This window comes from Mytilus trossulus, chromosome 10 (assembly GCF_036588685.1).
Source record: "Mytilus trossulus isolate FHL-02 chromosome 10, PNRI_Mtr1.1.1.hap1, whole genome shotgun sequence".
NCBI classification, from domain to species: Eukaryota; Metazoa; Mollusca; class Bivalvia; order Mytilida; family Mytilidae; genus Mytilus; species Mytilus trossulus.
This window is the reverse complement of record NC_086382.1, coordinates 23,209,340-23,226,352: the sequence shown is the minus strand read 5'-3', so window position 1 is coordinate 23,226,352 and position 17,013 is coordinate 23,209,340. Positions and strand designations below refer to the sequence as shown.

Sequence of the window (17,013 nt, the reverse complement as noted above, 5' to 3'; positions counted from 1 at the left end):
ATAAGGAATAGAGAATAATGAAGTGCTCAAGTATAAAGATAGAGAATGGGCAAAAGAAATAAAGAACAGGGCAAAACCGTCCAAAACATAGAAAAATAAAGGAACTCATCTAGACATTTGTCAAGCTCTATTCTTGACCTATGGGAAAATTAAATTGCTACTACTGCATATTTGCCACTATGAATCTATTCCTCACACAGAAAACACAGCAAGAACCAGGTTGGACATGGGATGTTAATATAGGTACATTTTTTATAAATTTTAATGCTGCCGTTTCGATAAACTCTGCAACAGAGATACATGTAAACAAAAGAACACTGATGGGGACAACATTGGCTCAGATAAACTATTTGTCATTCATTTTAGTCTGTACTTCCGATTCTATATAAAAGATAAGATTTTCATATAGGTATATTTACATGTTATTGTATAAAAAAAGAAGATGTGGTATGATTGCCAATCAGATAACTCTCCACAAGAGACCAAATGCAAGGAAATTAACAACTATAGGTCATTGAACCACCTTCAAATATGAGCAAAGCCCATTTTGCATTTACCTTTCTTTCAGCAACCACTGGATCTAACACATATATGACAAAATGACACAGAAATTAACAACTATAATTCAATCTATAACCTTCAACAATGAACAGGTTTTGTGTTGCTCAAACTTTGGTTCTTACTGAGTGTGTGTTTTGCTGTTTTTTTACATACACCCCATTTTTGCATGTCACTGAAATATATATTATGAGCTGTAGTGGTGAAGCTTGTAACTAAGATCATTATTTTGTTTCTCTAGCAGATTTCTTAGATTGAAAGTAAGCTTGATACAGTTGCTCGTAAGTTTGACTAATTTTTTGGCTCCTTTTTGAATTCTTATCTTAGAAATAACAGTACAGGGAGTTCGGGCATATATTTTTCTTGATTTCCAAATCATATGTAGTCTTATATTTCTTTCATGAAATGTCAGCAGTTTTTCGCCTGCTATATTTACTACAAAAGAGGGATGAAAGATACCAGAGGGACGGACAGTCAAACTCATCAATCTAAAAATAAACTGACAACGCCATGGCTAAAAACGAAAAGGACAAACAGACAAACAATAGCACACATGACACAACATAGAAAACTAAAGAATACAACACGAACCCCACCAAAAACTAGGGGTGATCTCAGGTGCTCCGGAAGTGTAAGCAGATCCTGCTCCACATGTGGCACCCGTCGTGTTGTTTATGAGATAACAAATCCGGTAAATAGTCTAATTGGGTAGGTCACATTTATGAAAAGAAAGGAGATTGTAGTTACGATGTAAGGAACATATCCGATATCATACCAAGTATCACATATTGATCCACGAAAAGCAAGCATTCAATCAACGAAATACACTTGCATATTGCTTTAAGAAACAGACCAAACTATGAAAAATAAACCTTAAACAATCAACCAAGAAAATGAGGTTAAGGTAAAATGGTACATAATACACTTAACAATCAATATGTGCACCAAATATAATTGACCTATTGCTAAAAGTATATATTTATGTATCAGGCTTAACGAGGAAAACTTAGCATTGACTGATGAACTGTGAAGCATCAGACAGACATATACACCCCAATGACCCCACATTCATTCTATACACCAAATATAGTCGACCTACTGCTTAAAGTATCTGAGAACAAGAGGATATCAGACAGACAGCAAACTGGATTTTGAACATTTATTTGAGTCTTGGCATTTTTCAATTTTACAAGAACTATAACTTTTGAATAGTGACAATCATCAATATTGAACATGACCTCCATTTTGTTATCTGTAATAAAAAACCGAAAATGTTTAAGTTTCAAAAACACAGTTTATGAGTACATGCACTCACACAGTTTGGCAGCTGCCCTCCTGGATGCCTGTCGTACATCCTCAATTTATCAATAATCAAATCAAAGATAAATTGAGATCAGGAGAACTCTCTGACAGACAAGTAGACCTTGTAAGGAACCTATATACCAAATATACTTTTCTTATTATTTATAAATGAGATTCAGAAATTAGCATGCCAAAAATACACAATAGTTTCAGACTTATATCTCTTCTTTCTTGATCTTGTATTTTTTTTTCTGTTTTTACTTTGCCTCCAGATGGATTTTATCCACATATAAAAACAGTAAAAAATATATCAACTAATTATCTGGTAATTGTCTTGCTAATCATTTTACAAATTTCCTTTCATAATAAAATTGTATTAAGTACTGGTATCAGTTTTGTATTTCAGTGAACTGAAAATCCCCCGCCCAAACATTACTGTGAAAAGGAAATTGTTGAGTGATGAATCTGAAAGCCAGTCACATCGTACTGCTGACTTTTATAAACCCTGAAACCAAATTTTTTAAATCCTTGTATTGTAGTTCCTTAGAAAAATGTGATGAAAATTCTCTGCTTGGTTACTCATGTGTTAAGTGATGAATCAGAAAACGCATCACACTGTATAGATGATCACTTGTAAACAGTATACTGCTAGTGATGTATGAATTATAAATTCAAAATGGTGGCATGTAGAAAAGGGTTGTGCACCTTAATACTTCAGATTGAAAAATTTTGCATAAAATAAAATAAATCTATAATTATAATTTACATATATAATTTATTAAACTAATTTGTTTTTATTTGTTAATCCACAGCACCATCACTATCATCAAGGTCAAGGCCTTCATCATCGTCAATGTCAAGGTCTTCCATATCTTGAAACAGTGACTCATCAACTTCCACATCTGCATCCTCTGTAAACACAAAAAAAATCATTTAATTTGAAATTATAAATCAATTTATCAATCATAAATAAAAGAATCTTTTAAAATTTTGAGAATCTATTTAAGTCTTGAATTTGATATATTTTATATCTGACATAGAATTTGCACTTGTCCCATCGGACAAGGATGGGACAAGTAGTATTGTGAATCTACTTGCCCGACATCTGTGTTCCCTTGTCCTGGATAATGGGACAAACTTTAATGTCAAGCCCTGTGTCCCCCTTGTTGCACATATAGATTATAATCTATCAAGGGTACAAGGGCATAAAATTACAGAGCATTTTTTTTTGTTCTTTCAAACTTTTTAATACTAATATCTAAGATAAATGAAAGCTTCAGAGCAAATACAATGTGATTTCTATTGCAATGAATATTTCAAGGAAATAAGTCCTTAAAAATAATCAGAATTTTTTTTCAAACCAGTCAAAGATAATGCTGATATATTTGGGTAATAATTATACACATGAGAACGCTGACAATGTAATTTTCCATGTAATCAATATTTCAGAGGGGTGTCAAGTATGAGCGGCTGTACATTACTTAGTAACTAACATAACCTATTGTTTTAAGCTGCCTTATGTTTACATGCCTTGTGCGCAACGCTGCATAACTTGAATACAATTTGATATGAACACACACCTTTCATTACAAACCCTTAAGCGAAGTACTAACCACAAGAAACACGACATACAGTAAAGGGGCCTCACTCTTTTAAAACTTATTGGTCAACACTTATTGTTGAACTCAACAAAGAAATTGCGAAAATAAACTTATGATACAAATCTGACTAGAATTGAACACATCAGAGCACTAAGATGATGCAGGGCCTAAATTAATATATTGTTTGTTTCCCCAATCCTGACCCTGCCAAGCTAGTTGTGGGTCGGTAGGTAGGGAAATAATTTTATTTTTCCAAAAAGCTAGAATATTATCGGACAGTCCGGCAAGCCTGAAAATCCAAAATGAATAAAATAATATTTGACTTAGTTATAACAATAAAATTTTCTGAGAAGCACCATTTTTGCAGGGTCGGTCGGGATTGGGGAAACAAACAGTATTATATTTTAGGCCCAATTTTCCATAATTTATGTTTCCAAGGGACATAACTCTTTTTTTCAAAATAATAGATTGATACTGATTTCAACTGCTTAAAGACATTACTAACATAAGAATTGCACAAATTAGAGCCTTAACTATAACATTTTCCATATAATCAATGTTTCCAAGGAGACACAATTCTTTTTAAAATAATTGATCAGCACTGATTTTCAAGACATTGCTTATATAAACCTATGATTTAAGTTTCATTAAAATCTGGAAGGAATTGTACATGTGAGAGAGTTTACAGGACTGGACAGATTGACGTACATTCCGATTGACGCCTAAAAATTCTATGAACCCTGCAAAGAGTTACTTGAGGGACATAAAAAATCCACAGAAATTGAATAAAAAAATTACCATCGAAACAAGAACTATATTTAATTTGAAAAAAAACCAAATTTTATTAATCCTAGTCATAAAGTTCTGATTTGACACACTGACTTTTCTCATTTATACTCTTTCATAATAAAACATAATAGCTGACCACAATCTTAATCATATAATGAAGTTTCAGAAATATTTTTAAAAGAAAAATTGAGAATGGAAATGGTGAATGTGCCATGGAGACAAGCTGACTAGAGAGCACAGGCCATCAATGGTTCTCAAAAGCAGTACGAAAATCACACAACCAGAGGCCAGGTTTAAGCTGGCCCCTACAATACAAATGTGTATTGAGTTAAGCCAAAATATATCATTCTATTCAACTGTCTTATAGAAATTTCTACATGTGAAAATGAAAATAATCAGGTATGATATACTTATAATTATATGCCCTACTTTTTTATACGCATTATTGAAGATGTGGGCAGTAGGTCAATGCAATAGCAATGCTTTAAACAATAGAAACATATATTCATAAATGGTTAATTGAGTACTTAAAGCAGTTTCTTAAATGATTGTGGAATGTGTCCATGGGACAAAGATGATGCCCCAGCTTGCATATAATGTTATACAAGGACATTACTAAGGAACTGTAAAAGTGAATCTAATGCTACCCAATTTGTACTTGATCTTAGTTTTGTTGTAATAAGCATTGTGTATACAAGTTAAATAACATTTGGTTGATGGAAACTGAAGTAAGAGAATGGAAACTAATTTTAGGACATATGTACCGTCCAACAAGGCCAAAGGTAAACCTTAATGTCCCCTCTGCTGTAGCACAACATAATAAAGAAGTTTGATAAGTGAACATACCTGACTGTAAAAATATCATATCTGATTCATCCAACTTGTCATCCTGCATAAACATTTCTTTACCTGCATACAAAAAAAATAATTTTACTTTAATAAACTGAATTCCAAATTAGAAAATGTTATCCCTATTTGCCAATCTTTTATTCTTTATGACTTATAGTAATACATATTTTCAAGGTGTGACAAACATATGACAGTACAACAATGTACCTTTTCTGCTCTCTTCTGACAAAAATTACTTCACATATATATGTGTCACTGTCATTCTAAAAATTAATTATAAGGGTTCTGCGGAACCAAGTGTCTCGCCTATTTTGTGGAGCTAATTAATGTTTTGGGAACTTTAACTGCTGATTGTATGTAATTCTAACTTGAAAAAAATACTTCCATATATAAATATCATACAAAAAAACAGTAAATATAAATTTTTACAAAATTTTCTTCTAGAAACTAGCTTTTCACCAGGAACAAGCTTCTGTCCTAGTTTGGTAGAAATCCAGGATATTTTAAGAAAGTTATTAAAATTTCAAAAACTTTAACCTCAGAGTGAATGTAATGTTAACTGGTGGAAAACTAAGTACATTTATAAGAATATTAAAGAATGATGGACCACTATGTCTTGATGTTTTAACAAAAGTTGAAATGCTCATCCACAGAACCTATCTCTTCTAAAGGATAAGGGTTAATCTTCACCTTTTAATTATTTCTCCCTAGTTATCTCCCTTTGGTTAAACATACCAATTTAACCTTAAGTTATATGTTTGTTTGACTTTTAAGTACTTGTTCATCATGATTTTTTTTTGTTAAAACAAACAATTAGATGAGTTTTGCATGGCAATACATAGGTTTGAATTTAAAAATAATATACATCTTCTTTCATGTATCTATTTTAAAACATTTGTAAAAATTTAAATATTAATTAATATATACAATATCAGCTGATAATTGTTTCAAGTAAATCAGCTATAGTTTTTTAAAACAATAACAATAATATATTTGAAAGATTCATTCAGGAATCTTCTAGACTTTTGAAATGTCAATTTATTGAAATAGATTTGCCTCCCTTGTCAATGTGACTACACACTATTGTACATAAAAGTAAAAGCCTCAAGCCTTAACAAAACTAAAGTGAATCATTTTCTTGTTTTTTGACAAATAGCAAAAGCAACCTGTTGAAGATGGATATAAGATAGTAAAATATAAGGTAATATTTATGTCAAAAGAATAACATATCTTAAAAGTTCTTCATAAAATGAAATCAATAGAACTTTTGCAATTTCATACAAGTTTCATTTTCTTTTAAATACATAAATAAGTAAAAGTTTAACCATATTGCTATATCAATATACCATTATTTTATTCATATACTGTGGATTCATTCATTTTCGTGGGTACCAATTTTTCGTGGATTAAGAAAAACTTGCATATTCGTGGATATTTAATTTCGTGGTTTTGCTGAAGTCTGCATACAAACCTATAGAAAAATTATCATTCGTTGAATATTTAATTTCGTGGTTTGACTGTGCCCACGAAATCCACGAAAATTGGTATCCAACGAATAATAATGAACCCACAGTAGTCAAACATGCAATAAAGGTAAACTAGGCCTCTGTTTAAGCAAAGGCCTGTCTTGCAAGGGCAACCCTCTCTGTCTCACTGCGGTAATACCTTATAATTTTGAACCTAGTTCTATGCCACCTCATTCATAATGGTAATTTTTCTGGTTTCCTGACATTTTTGCCTGAGGGTGACTTTAATATTCAGGTTTAAATGTAATTTCATAGATATAAGAAGATGTAGTATGAGTGCCAATGAGACAAATCTCCATCCAAGTAACAACTTTTTAAAGTAAAACCATTATAGGTCAAGGTACTGTCTTCAACACAGAGCTTTCATGTATGTAAGGCCTAAAATAAAACAAGAGTGCACACACTGAAATGTCTCGCCTTCTTTACTAATCCTTGATACTATCTTGATAGACCTAAATATAAAGCTTTATTACAACTCTCACATAAACTCAACATTAACCAAGAAAATGAAACATTGATTAATGAACCATGAAAATGAGGTCAAGGTCAGATAAACAATGCCAGGCAGACATGTACAGCTAACAATTCTTCAATACAACAAATATAGTTGACTTATTGCTTATAAATAAAGAAAAACAGACCAAAACACAAACACTTAAAACTTAGCAATGGACCGTGAAAATGAGGTAGAGGTCAAATAAAACCTGTGTTACCGACATATAGATCATAAAATATTTCCATACACCAAATATAGTTGACCTAATGCATAAAGTATTAGAAAAATAGACCAAAACTAAAAAACTTAACTTTGACCATTGAACCTTGAAAATGAGGTCAAGGTCAGATGACACCTGTCAGCTAGACATGTACACCTTACAATCATTCCATACACCAATTATAGTAGACCTATTGCATATAGTATAAGAAAAACAGACCAAAACACAAAAACTTAACTATAACCACTGAACCATGAAAATGAGGTCAAGGTCAGATGACACCTGCCAGTTGGACATGTACACCTTACAGTCCTTCCATACACCGAATATACTAGACCTATTGCTTATAGTATCTGAGATATGGACTTGACCACCAAAACTTAACCTTGTTCACTGATCCATGAAATGAGGTCGAGGTCAAGTGAAAACTGTCTGACAGGCATGAGGACCTTGCAAGGTACGCACATACCAAATATAGTTTTCCAATTACTTATAATAAGAGAGAATTTAACATTACAAAAAATCTTAACTTTTTTTCAAGTAGTCACTGAACCATGAAAATGAGGTCAAGGACATTGGACATGTGACTGACGGAAAGTTCGTAACATGAGGCATCCATATACAAAGTATGAAGTATCCAGGTCTTCTACCTTCTAAAATATAAAGCTTTTAAGGAGTGAGCTAACACCGCTGCCGCCGCCGTAGCCGCCGCCGGATCACTATCCCTATGTCGAGCTTTCTGCAACAAAAGTTGCAGGCTCGACAATATTGTTTGTTTCCCCAAATCCCCACCGACCCTGCAAAAATGGTCCCACTCAAAAAATTTTATTGTCAAAACTAAGTCAAATATTATTTTATTCATTTCCAATTTTCAGGCTTGTCAGATCATCCGATATTGTTACAGCTTTTGGGAAAAAATTAAATTAATTCCCTACCTACCTACCCACACCTGGCTTGGCAGGGTCAGGATTGGGGAAACAAACAATATATTAATTTAGGCCTAAACTATCTAGAATAAAATTACCAGATAATCCTTTTGGTTCTGGATTATCTTTTAATCGCTGTGCTTTCAGTTCATTAACCTCAGCTTCAAACTTCAACTTCCACGCTAAAAATGTTTCAACTGAAACTTTTGTGCCTTCAAACCTTTTCTGCAAGTAGAAAAATAACAGTTACAGTATATACAGACTACACTGTTCCATCTTCAATAAATGGTGATGCTTCAACTTTATACATGTTTGGCTTTATAAATATTTTGATATAAGCGTCACTGATGAGTCTTATGTAGATGTCTGGCGTACTAAATTATAATCCTGGTACAGTACTATTTCATTTTGCATCATGGGAAATCCTGATTTGGATGTTCTGATTGGTCATGACATCATCAAATGATAATTTACAAGTTTGAGGAAGGAAGTTGATAAATAGGCAGACCAGCACATGCAACAGTATGACCAGAATAATGACGACTTTTCTACATCTGTTTAAATTTGTTAAAAATACTTTTGTGACTTCAAGATGAAAAACAGCAATAAAAGCACCGATTCTGATTGTGTTATAGATCGATACCCCATATCTTTTGTTTTTCTAATTGTTTTTTTATATATGCATAAAGAATAATCTTTTGTGGATTGATACAGTCATCAGAATGATTCATTATTTTCTTTCAAATACTAAACATGCTGAGAACATGTGCAACTCATAACCAACTAAGGGTCAAATTAGGTTGATTTATTGTCTTCCAAGACATTTATACATCAGTAATCTTTTTGAGCAGATTCTTTTTTTAAACTAAACCAAACTGGCTGATAAATTCAATTTCAATTTTCTGCTTTTATTAATGTTTAAAACATATAAAATTATACTTCAAATTTTGTCCTTTCAAAGGTGGAATTTCAAATTCAGCTTGTGGCAAGGTGCATTTGTCTTTGCTCTAAATGGACTAGGATTGCCAGTTTTCCTGTCAATAATTGTGGTTCTCTCAGGGAGCTACGTGTTTCTTCTCTTATAAAATCTGGCTGCTATACATCCATGTGGCCTTCGGCTGTTGTCTGCTCTATGATCGGGTTGATGTCTCTTTGACACATTCCCCATTTCCATTCTCAATTTTATGATATAGTAAAGGGTGCTGATGAAGGTGACATTCAACATCAAACTATCAATTAATTTAGATATACAAATTACCTGTTCAGCTTCTTCTTTTTCTCTAAATACTCTTTCTTTTTCTTCCTCTTCTTGTCTCTTTCTATCTTCAATAATCACAGCTATTTTTTCCTGAAGTGCTGATACAATTGTAAATACCATTGCCATTCCAAGATTCTCTGAAATCTATATACATGGTATACATATGGTATAAGATTAAAAGATTTTAATCCATTCTTAAATTAACTTTATTTCAATCCATTCTTAAATTAACTTTATTTAAATCCATTCTTAAATTAACTTTATTTAAATCCATTCTTAAATTAACTTTATATCTTGTACCAGGAACTATCTTCTCTTTTTAGTGCACATTATTATGTGACATACATGTTTAAAGATACTTTTATTGGTCAAGCAGACTTCATGAACATGATGAAAAAGACGGGGACATTTGGTCAGAGAAGCTGCAGTGATTCATCTGACTGAGGGCTGTTCCAAAGTTAAATGTATGGGGGTTGGAAGGCACTTTTTTTTTTACCTGACCATGAATAAATTTTAATTTGATATTTCCTTTAAATGTTTTCTTCACCCATCAAATTTTAATTAAAGTGCCTTTTGACTATAGCTACCCTCCTTTTTTTTTTAAAGGAATTACAGGTACACTGTCCAGTCTGTACTGGACCATATATATCTTTTCAAATAATCTACAGACTTTTCTAAGCAGGTTCTTTCCTGCACCAACTGCAGGAAATGTTAAATATTATGCACTTCACCTGTTCATTTATAAAATCATTTAGAATATCTTCATATTCTTCATCCAAGTTTTCCAGATCTGTGATTTCAAACACGGGGGCTTCATCTGGATAATTCTGAACATACTGAAACTTCACAGTACAACTTGCTGTAATAGACATGATAGATAAAAATATTACATTTAATCAATTGTTCAAATGAAGGTAATTTATATCATGTATATGTAAATAACAGTACTGCTCCATGAACATGATGAATAAAAGAAAATTGAAAACTTTTTTACATTAAAATAAAACAAAACCAGATGCTCCGCAGGGCACAGCTTTATACGACCGCAGAGTTTGAACCCTGAACGGTTGGGGCAAGTATGGACACAACATTCAAGCTGGATTCAGCTCTAAATTTGGATTGTGATTAAATAGTTGACACAGCATAGGTTTCTGACACAGAATGAATGTGGTCTAATGAACTTAAAATTTTTGTTTTGCCTTTGAGCAATTCACTATGCTGTTGAATATTAATCCTCTCAAAAAAATGTTTGAAAAATTTTCTTTTTATTTATGAAATTTCAAATGAGAAAAATTGAACCCCCCCCCCCTCCCCAATTTTTTTTTCACATCCCCCTATCCTTTATTCCAAAACCGATCTCAATTCAAATTTCTAATGGAGTTTGCAACAATAATCACTCATTTAAATACATCATAAAATATCAAAATGTAAAAAAAGTGCTTGTTATCACTGAATGGTAAAGATTGTTTTAATTTATCAGTTGGTAGTAAAAGTGAATATACATTGTATATTGTATAAAACATTGATTTAAGTTGATTCAACTACTATTCTGGACAAAGAAAGATAACTCCAATTGAAATTTCTTGCTATTGCACAATATTGTGCAATTAGATATTTCTTGCTATTGCGCAATACTGTGCAATTGAAAATACTTGCTATTGCACAATACTGTGCAATTGAACTTGCTATTGCACAATACGTAATATAATAATTTTAGATCCTGATTTGGACCAACTTGAAAACTGGGCCCATAATCAAAAATCTAAGTACATGTTTGGATTCAGCATATCAAAGAACCCCAAGAATTCAATTTTTGTTAAAATCAAACTAAGTTTAATTTTGGACCCTTTGGACTTTAATGTAGACCAATTTGAAAACAGGACCAAAAATGAAGAATCTACATACACAGTTAGATTTGACATATCAAAGAACCCAATTTATTCAATTTTTGATGAAATCAAACAAAGTTTAATTTTGGACCCTGATTTGGACCAACTTGAAAACTGGGCCCATAATCAAAAATCTATGTACATTTTTAGATTCAGCATATCAAAGAACCCAACCGATTCAATTTTTGTCAAAATCAAACTAAGTTTACTTTTGGACCCTTTGGACCTTAATGTAGACCAATTTGAAAACGGGACCAAAAATTAAGAATCTACATACACAGTTAGATTCGGCATATCAAAGAACCCCAATTATTCAATTTTTGATGAAATCAAACAAAGTTTAATTTTGGACCCTTTGGGCCCCTTATTCCTAAACTGTTGGGACCAAAACTCCCAAAATCAATACCAACCTTCCTTTTATGGTCATAAACCTTGTGTTTAAATTTCATAGATTTCTATTTACTTATACTAAAGTTATGGTGCGGAAACCAAGAAAAATGCTTATTTGGGTCCCTTTTTGGCCCCTAATTCCTAAACTGTTGGGACCTAAACTCCTAAAATCAATACCAACCTTCCTTTTGTGGTCATAAACATTGTGTTTAAATTTCATTGATTTCTATTTACTTTAACTAAAGTTATTGTGCGAAAAACCAAGAATAATGCTTATTTGGGCCCTTTTTTGGCCCCTAATTCCTAAACTGTTGGAACCAAAACTCCCAAAATCAATCCCAACCTTTCTTTTGTGGTCATAAACCTTGTGTCAAAATTTCAAAGATTTCTATTAACTTAAACTAAAGTTATAGTGCGAAAACCAAGAAAATGCTTATTTGGGCCCTTTTTGGCCCCTAATTCCTAAAATGTTGAGACCAAAACTCCCAAAATCAATCCCAACCTTCCTTTTGTGGTCATAAACCTTGTGTTAAAATTATATAGATTTCTATTCACTTTTACTAAAGTTAGAGTGTGAAAACTAAAAGTATTCGGACGACAACGACGACGACGCAGACGCCAACTTAATAGCAATATACGACGAAATTTTTTTCAAATTTTGCGGTCGTATAAAAACAATATCTATGAACAATTAACCATTTATTTTCAACTTATGGTATCTTTTGATATATACTGTAAAAACATTAATGATTAATATAAGTGGGGTTAAAATTTCGTGGTTTTGTCTCTATATCATGTATATAAGATTTCATAGGGATTTAATTTCATGGTTTCAAATAAATGGAAATGACATTATACATGTTTTATATAGGTTAAATTTTCATGAGGGTTTTAATTTTGACAAAATTAAATCCTCCATGAACATGATGAAAATTTCTACTTTTACAGTGTATATAGTTTCATCAGATTACCGTTTACTAAAAAATGAGTTTCTAGCTAGCTAGCTAGCTTAGACTCTGACATGTCTGGAATGAATATAAAATATAAATAGCACTGTAGAAAAATCTACTTAACTTTTATCCCTTTTTTGTTTATGCTTTACAAATAATGACTGATCAGAAAGACATAGCTATAGCTGACCATCTGAATAAGGGCTGTTCCAGAAAATACTATGCCCCCCCAGGGAAGGCAATTTTTTTAAATATTATGTGGGTGGTTGTATTTGAAATACCAAAATGCAAAGTGAGTGCTGTTCTAATTAAATTTTATTTCTGTGGGTGGTGGGGGTTAAAAAAAAGTGCCGTCCCTGGGGGGGACATAGTATTTTCTGGAACAGCCCTAACATGGATAAGACCCCTCATCTCTGAATTCCTAAGTTTTTTTATCAATTCTCTGCTCTCATTATTTTTAGCCTCTTTTACATTTGTAATATATTCTTTATATTTCAGCACCTAATAATTCTGTTTTCTTTATTTTTTTTCAGTTGTTTTCTGTTCTTGAAGCCATTCTCTCTTTCTATTTTGTCACTATTTTACACCTTTCCATGAAGTATTTCTAGTGTGGTATCACAAATGTTCTTCACAAAAGTTCTTAACAGGAGCCTGTAATTCAGTGGTTGTCGTTTGTTTTTGTGTTACATATTTGTTTTTCATTCATTTTTTTATTCAAATAAGGCTGTTTGTTTTCTTGTTTGAATTGTTTTACATTGTCATATTGGGGCCTTTTATAGATGACTTATATGCGGTATGGGCTTTGTTCATTGTTGAAGGCCATACAGTGACCTATAGTTGTTAATGTCTGTGTCATTTTGGTCTCTTGTGGACAGTTGTCTCAGTGGCAATCATACCACATCTCCTTTTTTATATTAACAGCTGGGTTTATCTTTAAAAAAAAAGTATTTTTAATAATTTGGAGTCATTGTGAAATAATTATACATGTTATATGAGAGGGTTGCAATCTGTATTGACTACTAAGTACTAACTTGACATTTTCTTATGACATACATTGTACAAATTTATACATACTGTTAACATGGTAAATTCAGAAATTATTGCGATTTTAAAAAAATGGACTGACATCCTCTGACATCAAACTCGGACTTCTCTTGAACTGAATTTTAATGTGCGTATTGTTATGCGTTTACTTTTCTACATTGGTTAGAGGAATAGGGGGAGGGTTGAGATCTCACAAACACGTTTAACCCCTCCGCATTTTTGCGCCTGTCCCAAGTCAGGAGCCTCTGGCCTTTGTTAGTCTTGTATTATTTTAATTTTAGTTTCTTGTGTACAATTTGGATATTAGTATGGCGTTCATCATCACTGGACTAGTATATATTTGTTTAGGGGCCAGCTGAAGGACGCCTCCAGGTGCGGGAATTTCTAGCTACATTGAAGACCTGTTGGTGACCTTCTGCTGTTGATTTTTATTTGGTCAGGTTGTTGTCTCTTTGACACATTCCCCATTTCCATTCTCAATTTTATGTAATGCAAAATTAATCATTGTGATGTAAGAAAAAAATCTGTGTACAGATATGTATATAAGATTTATATCTTATTATTGTGATACATACATATTTTTGACTTACTTGTCATATTATCATGATTATTCGCATTGATTAAAATATTGCAGTAATTTCAGAATTTTATACAGTATACATTTTGCAGTGACATTTTGTAACTTGACATTTTCTTAATTCATATCACTAACCTGACTCATCTGTTTCTTCAAATTCTGTAGGTTTGATTATGACATTAAATATGTGAAATGGATCTGTTTCCAGTACTGAAAAAATCATAATAAATAAATGTAATCATGTAACATTTTTTATATATATTTTTTTTTATTGTTATCTGAAAGAGTGAAAATTGAACAGTTTCAGTGCAATTTTCATGCAATAATAAACATGATATTATTAGTTAAGTCTGAGATGATACATTGTAGTAAACCCTTTTCCTGACTACTGAGTAAGACATTGGAAAGGTGATGATCATGATGATAGTCGTCCAAGTTGCTTTCAATAACATACCTCAATTCTTTCCTGAAATTGCAAAAATGATAAATTGATTTAACTTTGTTCATCAAACATTTTGTCAAACTTCAATTTTCAATCCTGTCATGCCTGTTTGGGAGTAGTTTTCAGCCAAGAGCTATTTGAATGGCAAAACAAAACATTTCTCAAGACTGGGAATCTCAAAAGGTATGAAAGGGATTGACCACATTGACTCCAAGATCTTTTGGGTTTGGGTTCATTTGGCCACCTACAAATATACTACTGTTCATGCTGTTTCCAAGAACTAATTCTGTAAAAAAATATATAAAACTGTTTAAACCCCAGTCACAATACACCATGATCAGTCAGGGGACTGATTGAAATAAGTGATTTTTTATTCACTTATTTAAGTAGCAAATTCGAAATTTTGTCATAATTGTGATTTTGTAGTTTTACCAAAATTTTAAACACATAGGTTTAGATAATATCCTTTCATTAGTAAAATTGAAAAAAATGAACTTTTTGCTTCTTTTAAGTAGAAAGGTTTATGCCTTTGGTGCAATAATTTAGCTGCAAATTCTATTTTAGTGGATAAAATGCTATAATAAAGGTCTAACTTAATAAACTGATACTTTCCTAAAAGATTTTTCCCAGCAGTGGGAGTATTTTTCCTGTAAAGTTCAAGGTTTCATCTTTCAGATTATGTAATAAAATTCTACTGTTCGCCATAAAAATTTCACTGTTCGGAGGGTGTTGAAATTAGTAGGGGTTATTAGAATAAGGATACTTAACATGCTTAAAGAAGTGATTTTTTAGAGGGAAATTGAGGTATGATACTTAAACAAGTGATTTTATGTCATTATCCTAGATTCAGTACATTGTACAAGGTCATCACAGGACATGACCAGGTCATCTTAGACAACACAGATGTTGGTTCTGATAATTAGCAACATAATTAGTCCCTGGATCATTAGTATTCTATATTTAAAACTACAATAAAATTAAATCACTTAGTCTAGTGATAAAATTGTACTACTTAAATAAGTGATTATTAAAGAAAGACAACCCACATCCAACCTTTATGAACATAATGTTACTTGAATCAGTGATTTAGAAAATCACTCATTTAAGTAAGTCCCCTGACTGATGATAGCACCACATTCATCTTGATAGAAAATGAATTCAGATTGTGATGAGTTCGCTACAATGTCCTAATTAAACTACAACTATCCCATTACGATTATACCACGTTCTCACTATGCTTAAAAGTTATTTTGAGGGTTACTGCTCACAAGGAAGCTATTAAACCAAGAGTTCAAAATGGTTAAGTTGAAATCATCCCTTCGTAAATTTTACGGACGCCATCACGAGTTGGTTGACCGTTATGGAATAACCGTTTCACAAATGATATCGGATATGTTCCTTACGTCGTAACTACAATCCCCTTCCCTTTCATGAATTTGACCTACCGAATTAGACTATTTACCGGATTTGTAATCACATAAGCAACACAATGGGTGCCGCATGTGGAGCAGGATCTGCTTACCCTTCCGGAGCACCTGAGATCACCCCTAGTTTTTGGTGGGGTTCGTGTTGTTTATTCTTTAGTTTTCTATGTTGTGTCATGTGTACTAGTACTATTGTTTTTCTGTTTGTCTTTTTCATTTTTAGCCATGGCGTTGTCAGTTTGTTTTAGATTTACGAGTTTGACTGTCCCTTTGGTGTCTTTCGTCCCTCTTTTATGACCTCGCTACAATTATCAAGTTCTACCCTCAATCCATTCTCACTACGACATAACACAATTTGTCTGATTGCAATACAATATAACCATGTTTCTCCTGCGATATCCAGTGGCGGATCTAGAAATTTTCATAAGTGGGGGCCCACTGACTGACCTAAGAGGGGGCCCGCTCCAACCAAGAGACTGAGCTCTTCTTGAAAAATGTTGATGAAGAATATTTGCTTTTATTTTAAGACAATAAAAGTTAAAACATGATTATAAACCTTCAATTTCATCTGGGTATATTGACTCGAGAGCCTCTATTTCATTAACTTGATCTTCCTTGTGATCTGTCATTATGGAAGTTTATTCATCTTCAAAAAGAAATGTTTATTTATGCTGTAGTTTCAGATGCTGTCAGTTTTTTTCGATCCCCAAATTTTCCAGCACATGTAAATTCAATGTAGATTTTGATTTTGATCAGATTGTAATTTTCCCAT

At 32.4% G+C, this 17,013-nt stretch overlaps 1 protein-coding gene across 2 annotated transcripts in view; it reads right to left on the bottom strand.

Moving 5' to 3' along the window:
- Nucleotides 1-2,615: 2,615 nt before the first annotated feature.
- Nucleotides 2,616-17,013, bottom strand: part of LOC134687073 (RWD domain-containing protein 1-like) — a 28,007-nt gene continuing 13,609 nt past the window's right edge. Inside the window, exons 1-7 of one of the 2 annotated variants that reach the window (XM_063547043.1) lie at nucleotides 16,798-17,000; nucleotides 14,511-14,585; nucleotides 10,257-10,384; nucleotides 9,526-9,669; nucleotides 8,366-8,492; nucleotides 5,097-5,159; nucleotides 2,616-2,771 (exon numbers count right to left, since the gene is read on the bottom strand). In XM_063547043.1, the coding sequence (XP_063403113.1) occupies nucleotides 2,662-2,771; nucleotides 5,097-5,159; nucleotides 8,366-8,492; nucleotides 9,526-9,669; nucleotides 10,257-10,384; nucleotides 14,511-14,585; nucleotides 16,798-16,870 (720 nt within the window). In that variant the 5' untranslated portion in view covers nucleotides 16,871-17,000 and the 3' untranslated portion in view covers nucleotides 2,616-2,661. Of the gene's footprint in view, nucleotides 2,772-5,096; nucleotides 5,160-8,365; nucleotides 8,493-9,525; nucleotides 9,670-10,256; nucleotides 10,385-14,510; nucleotides 14,586-16,797; nucleotides 17,001-17,013 lie in introns of those variants that run through there. The other variant, XM_063547044.1, reaches the window with a different exon arrangement.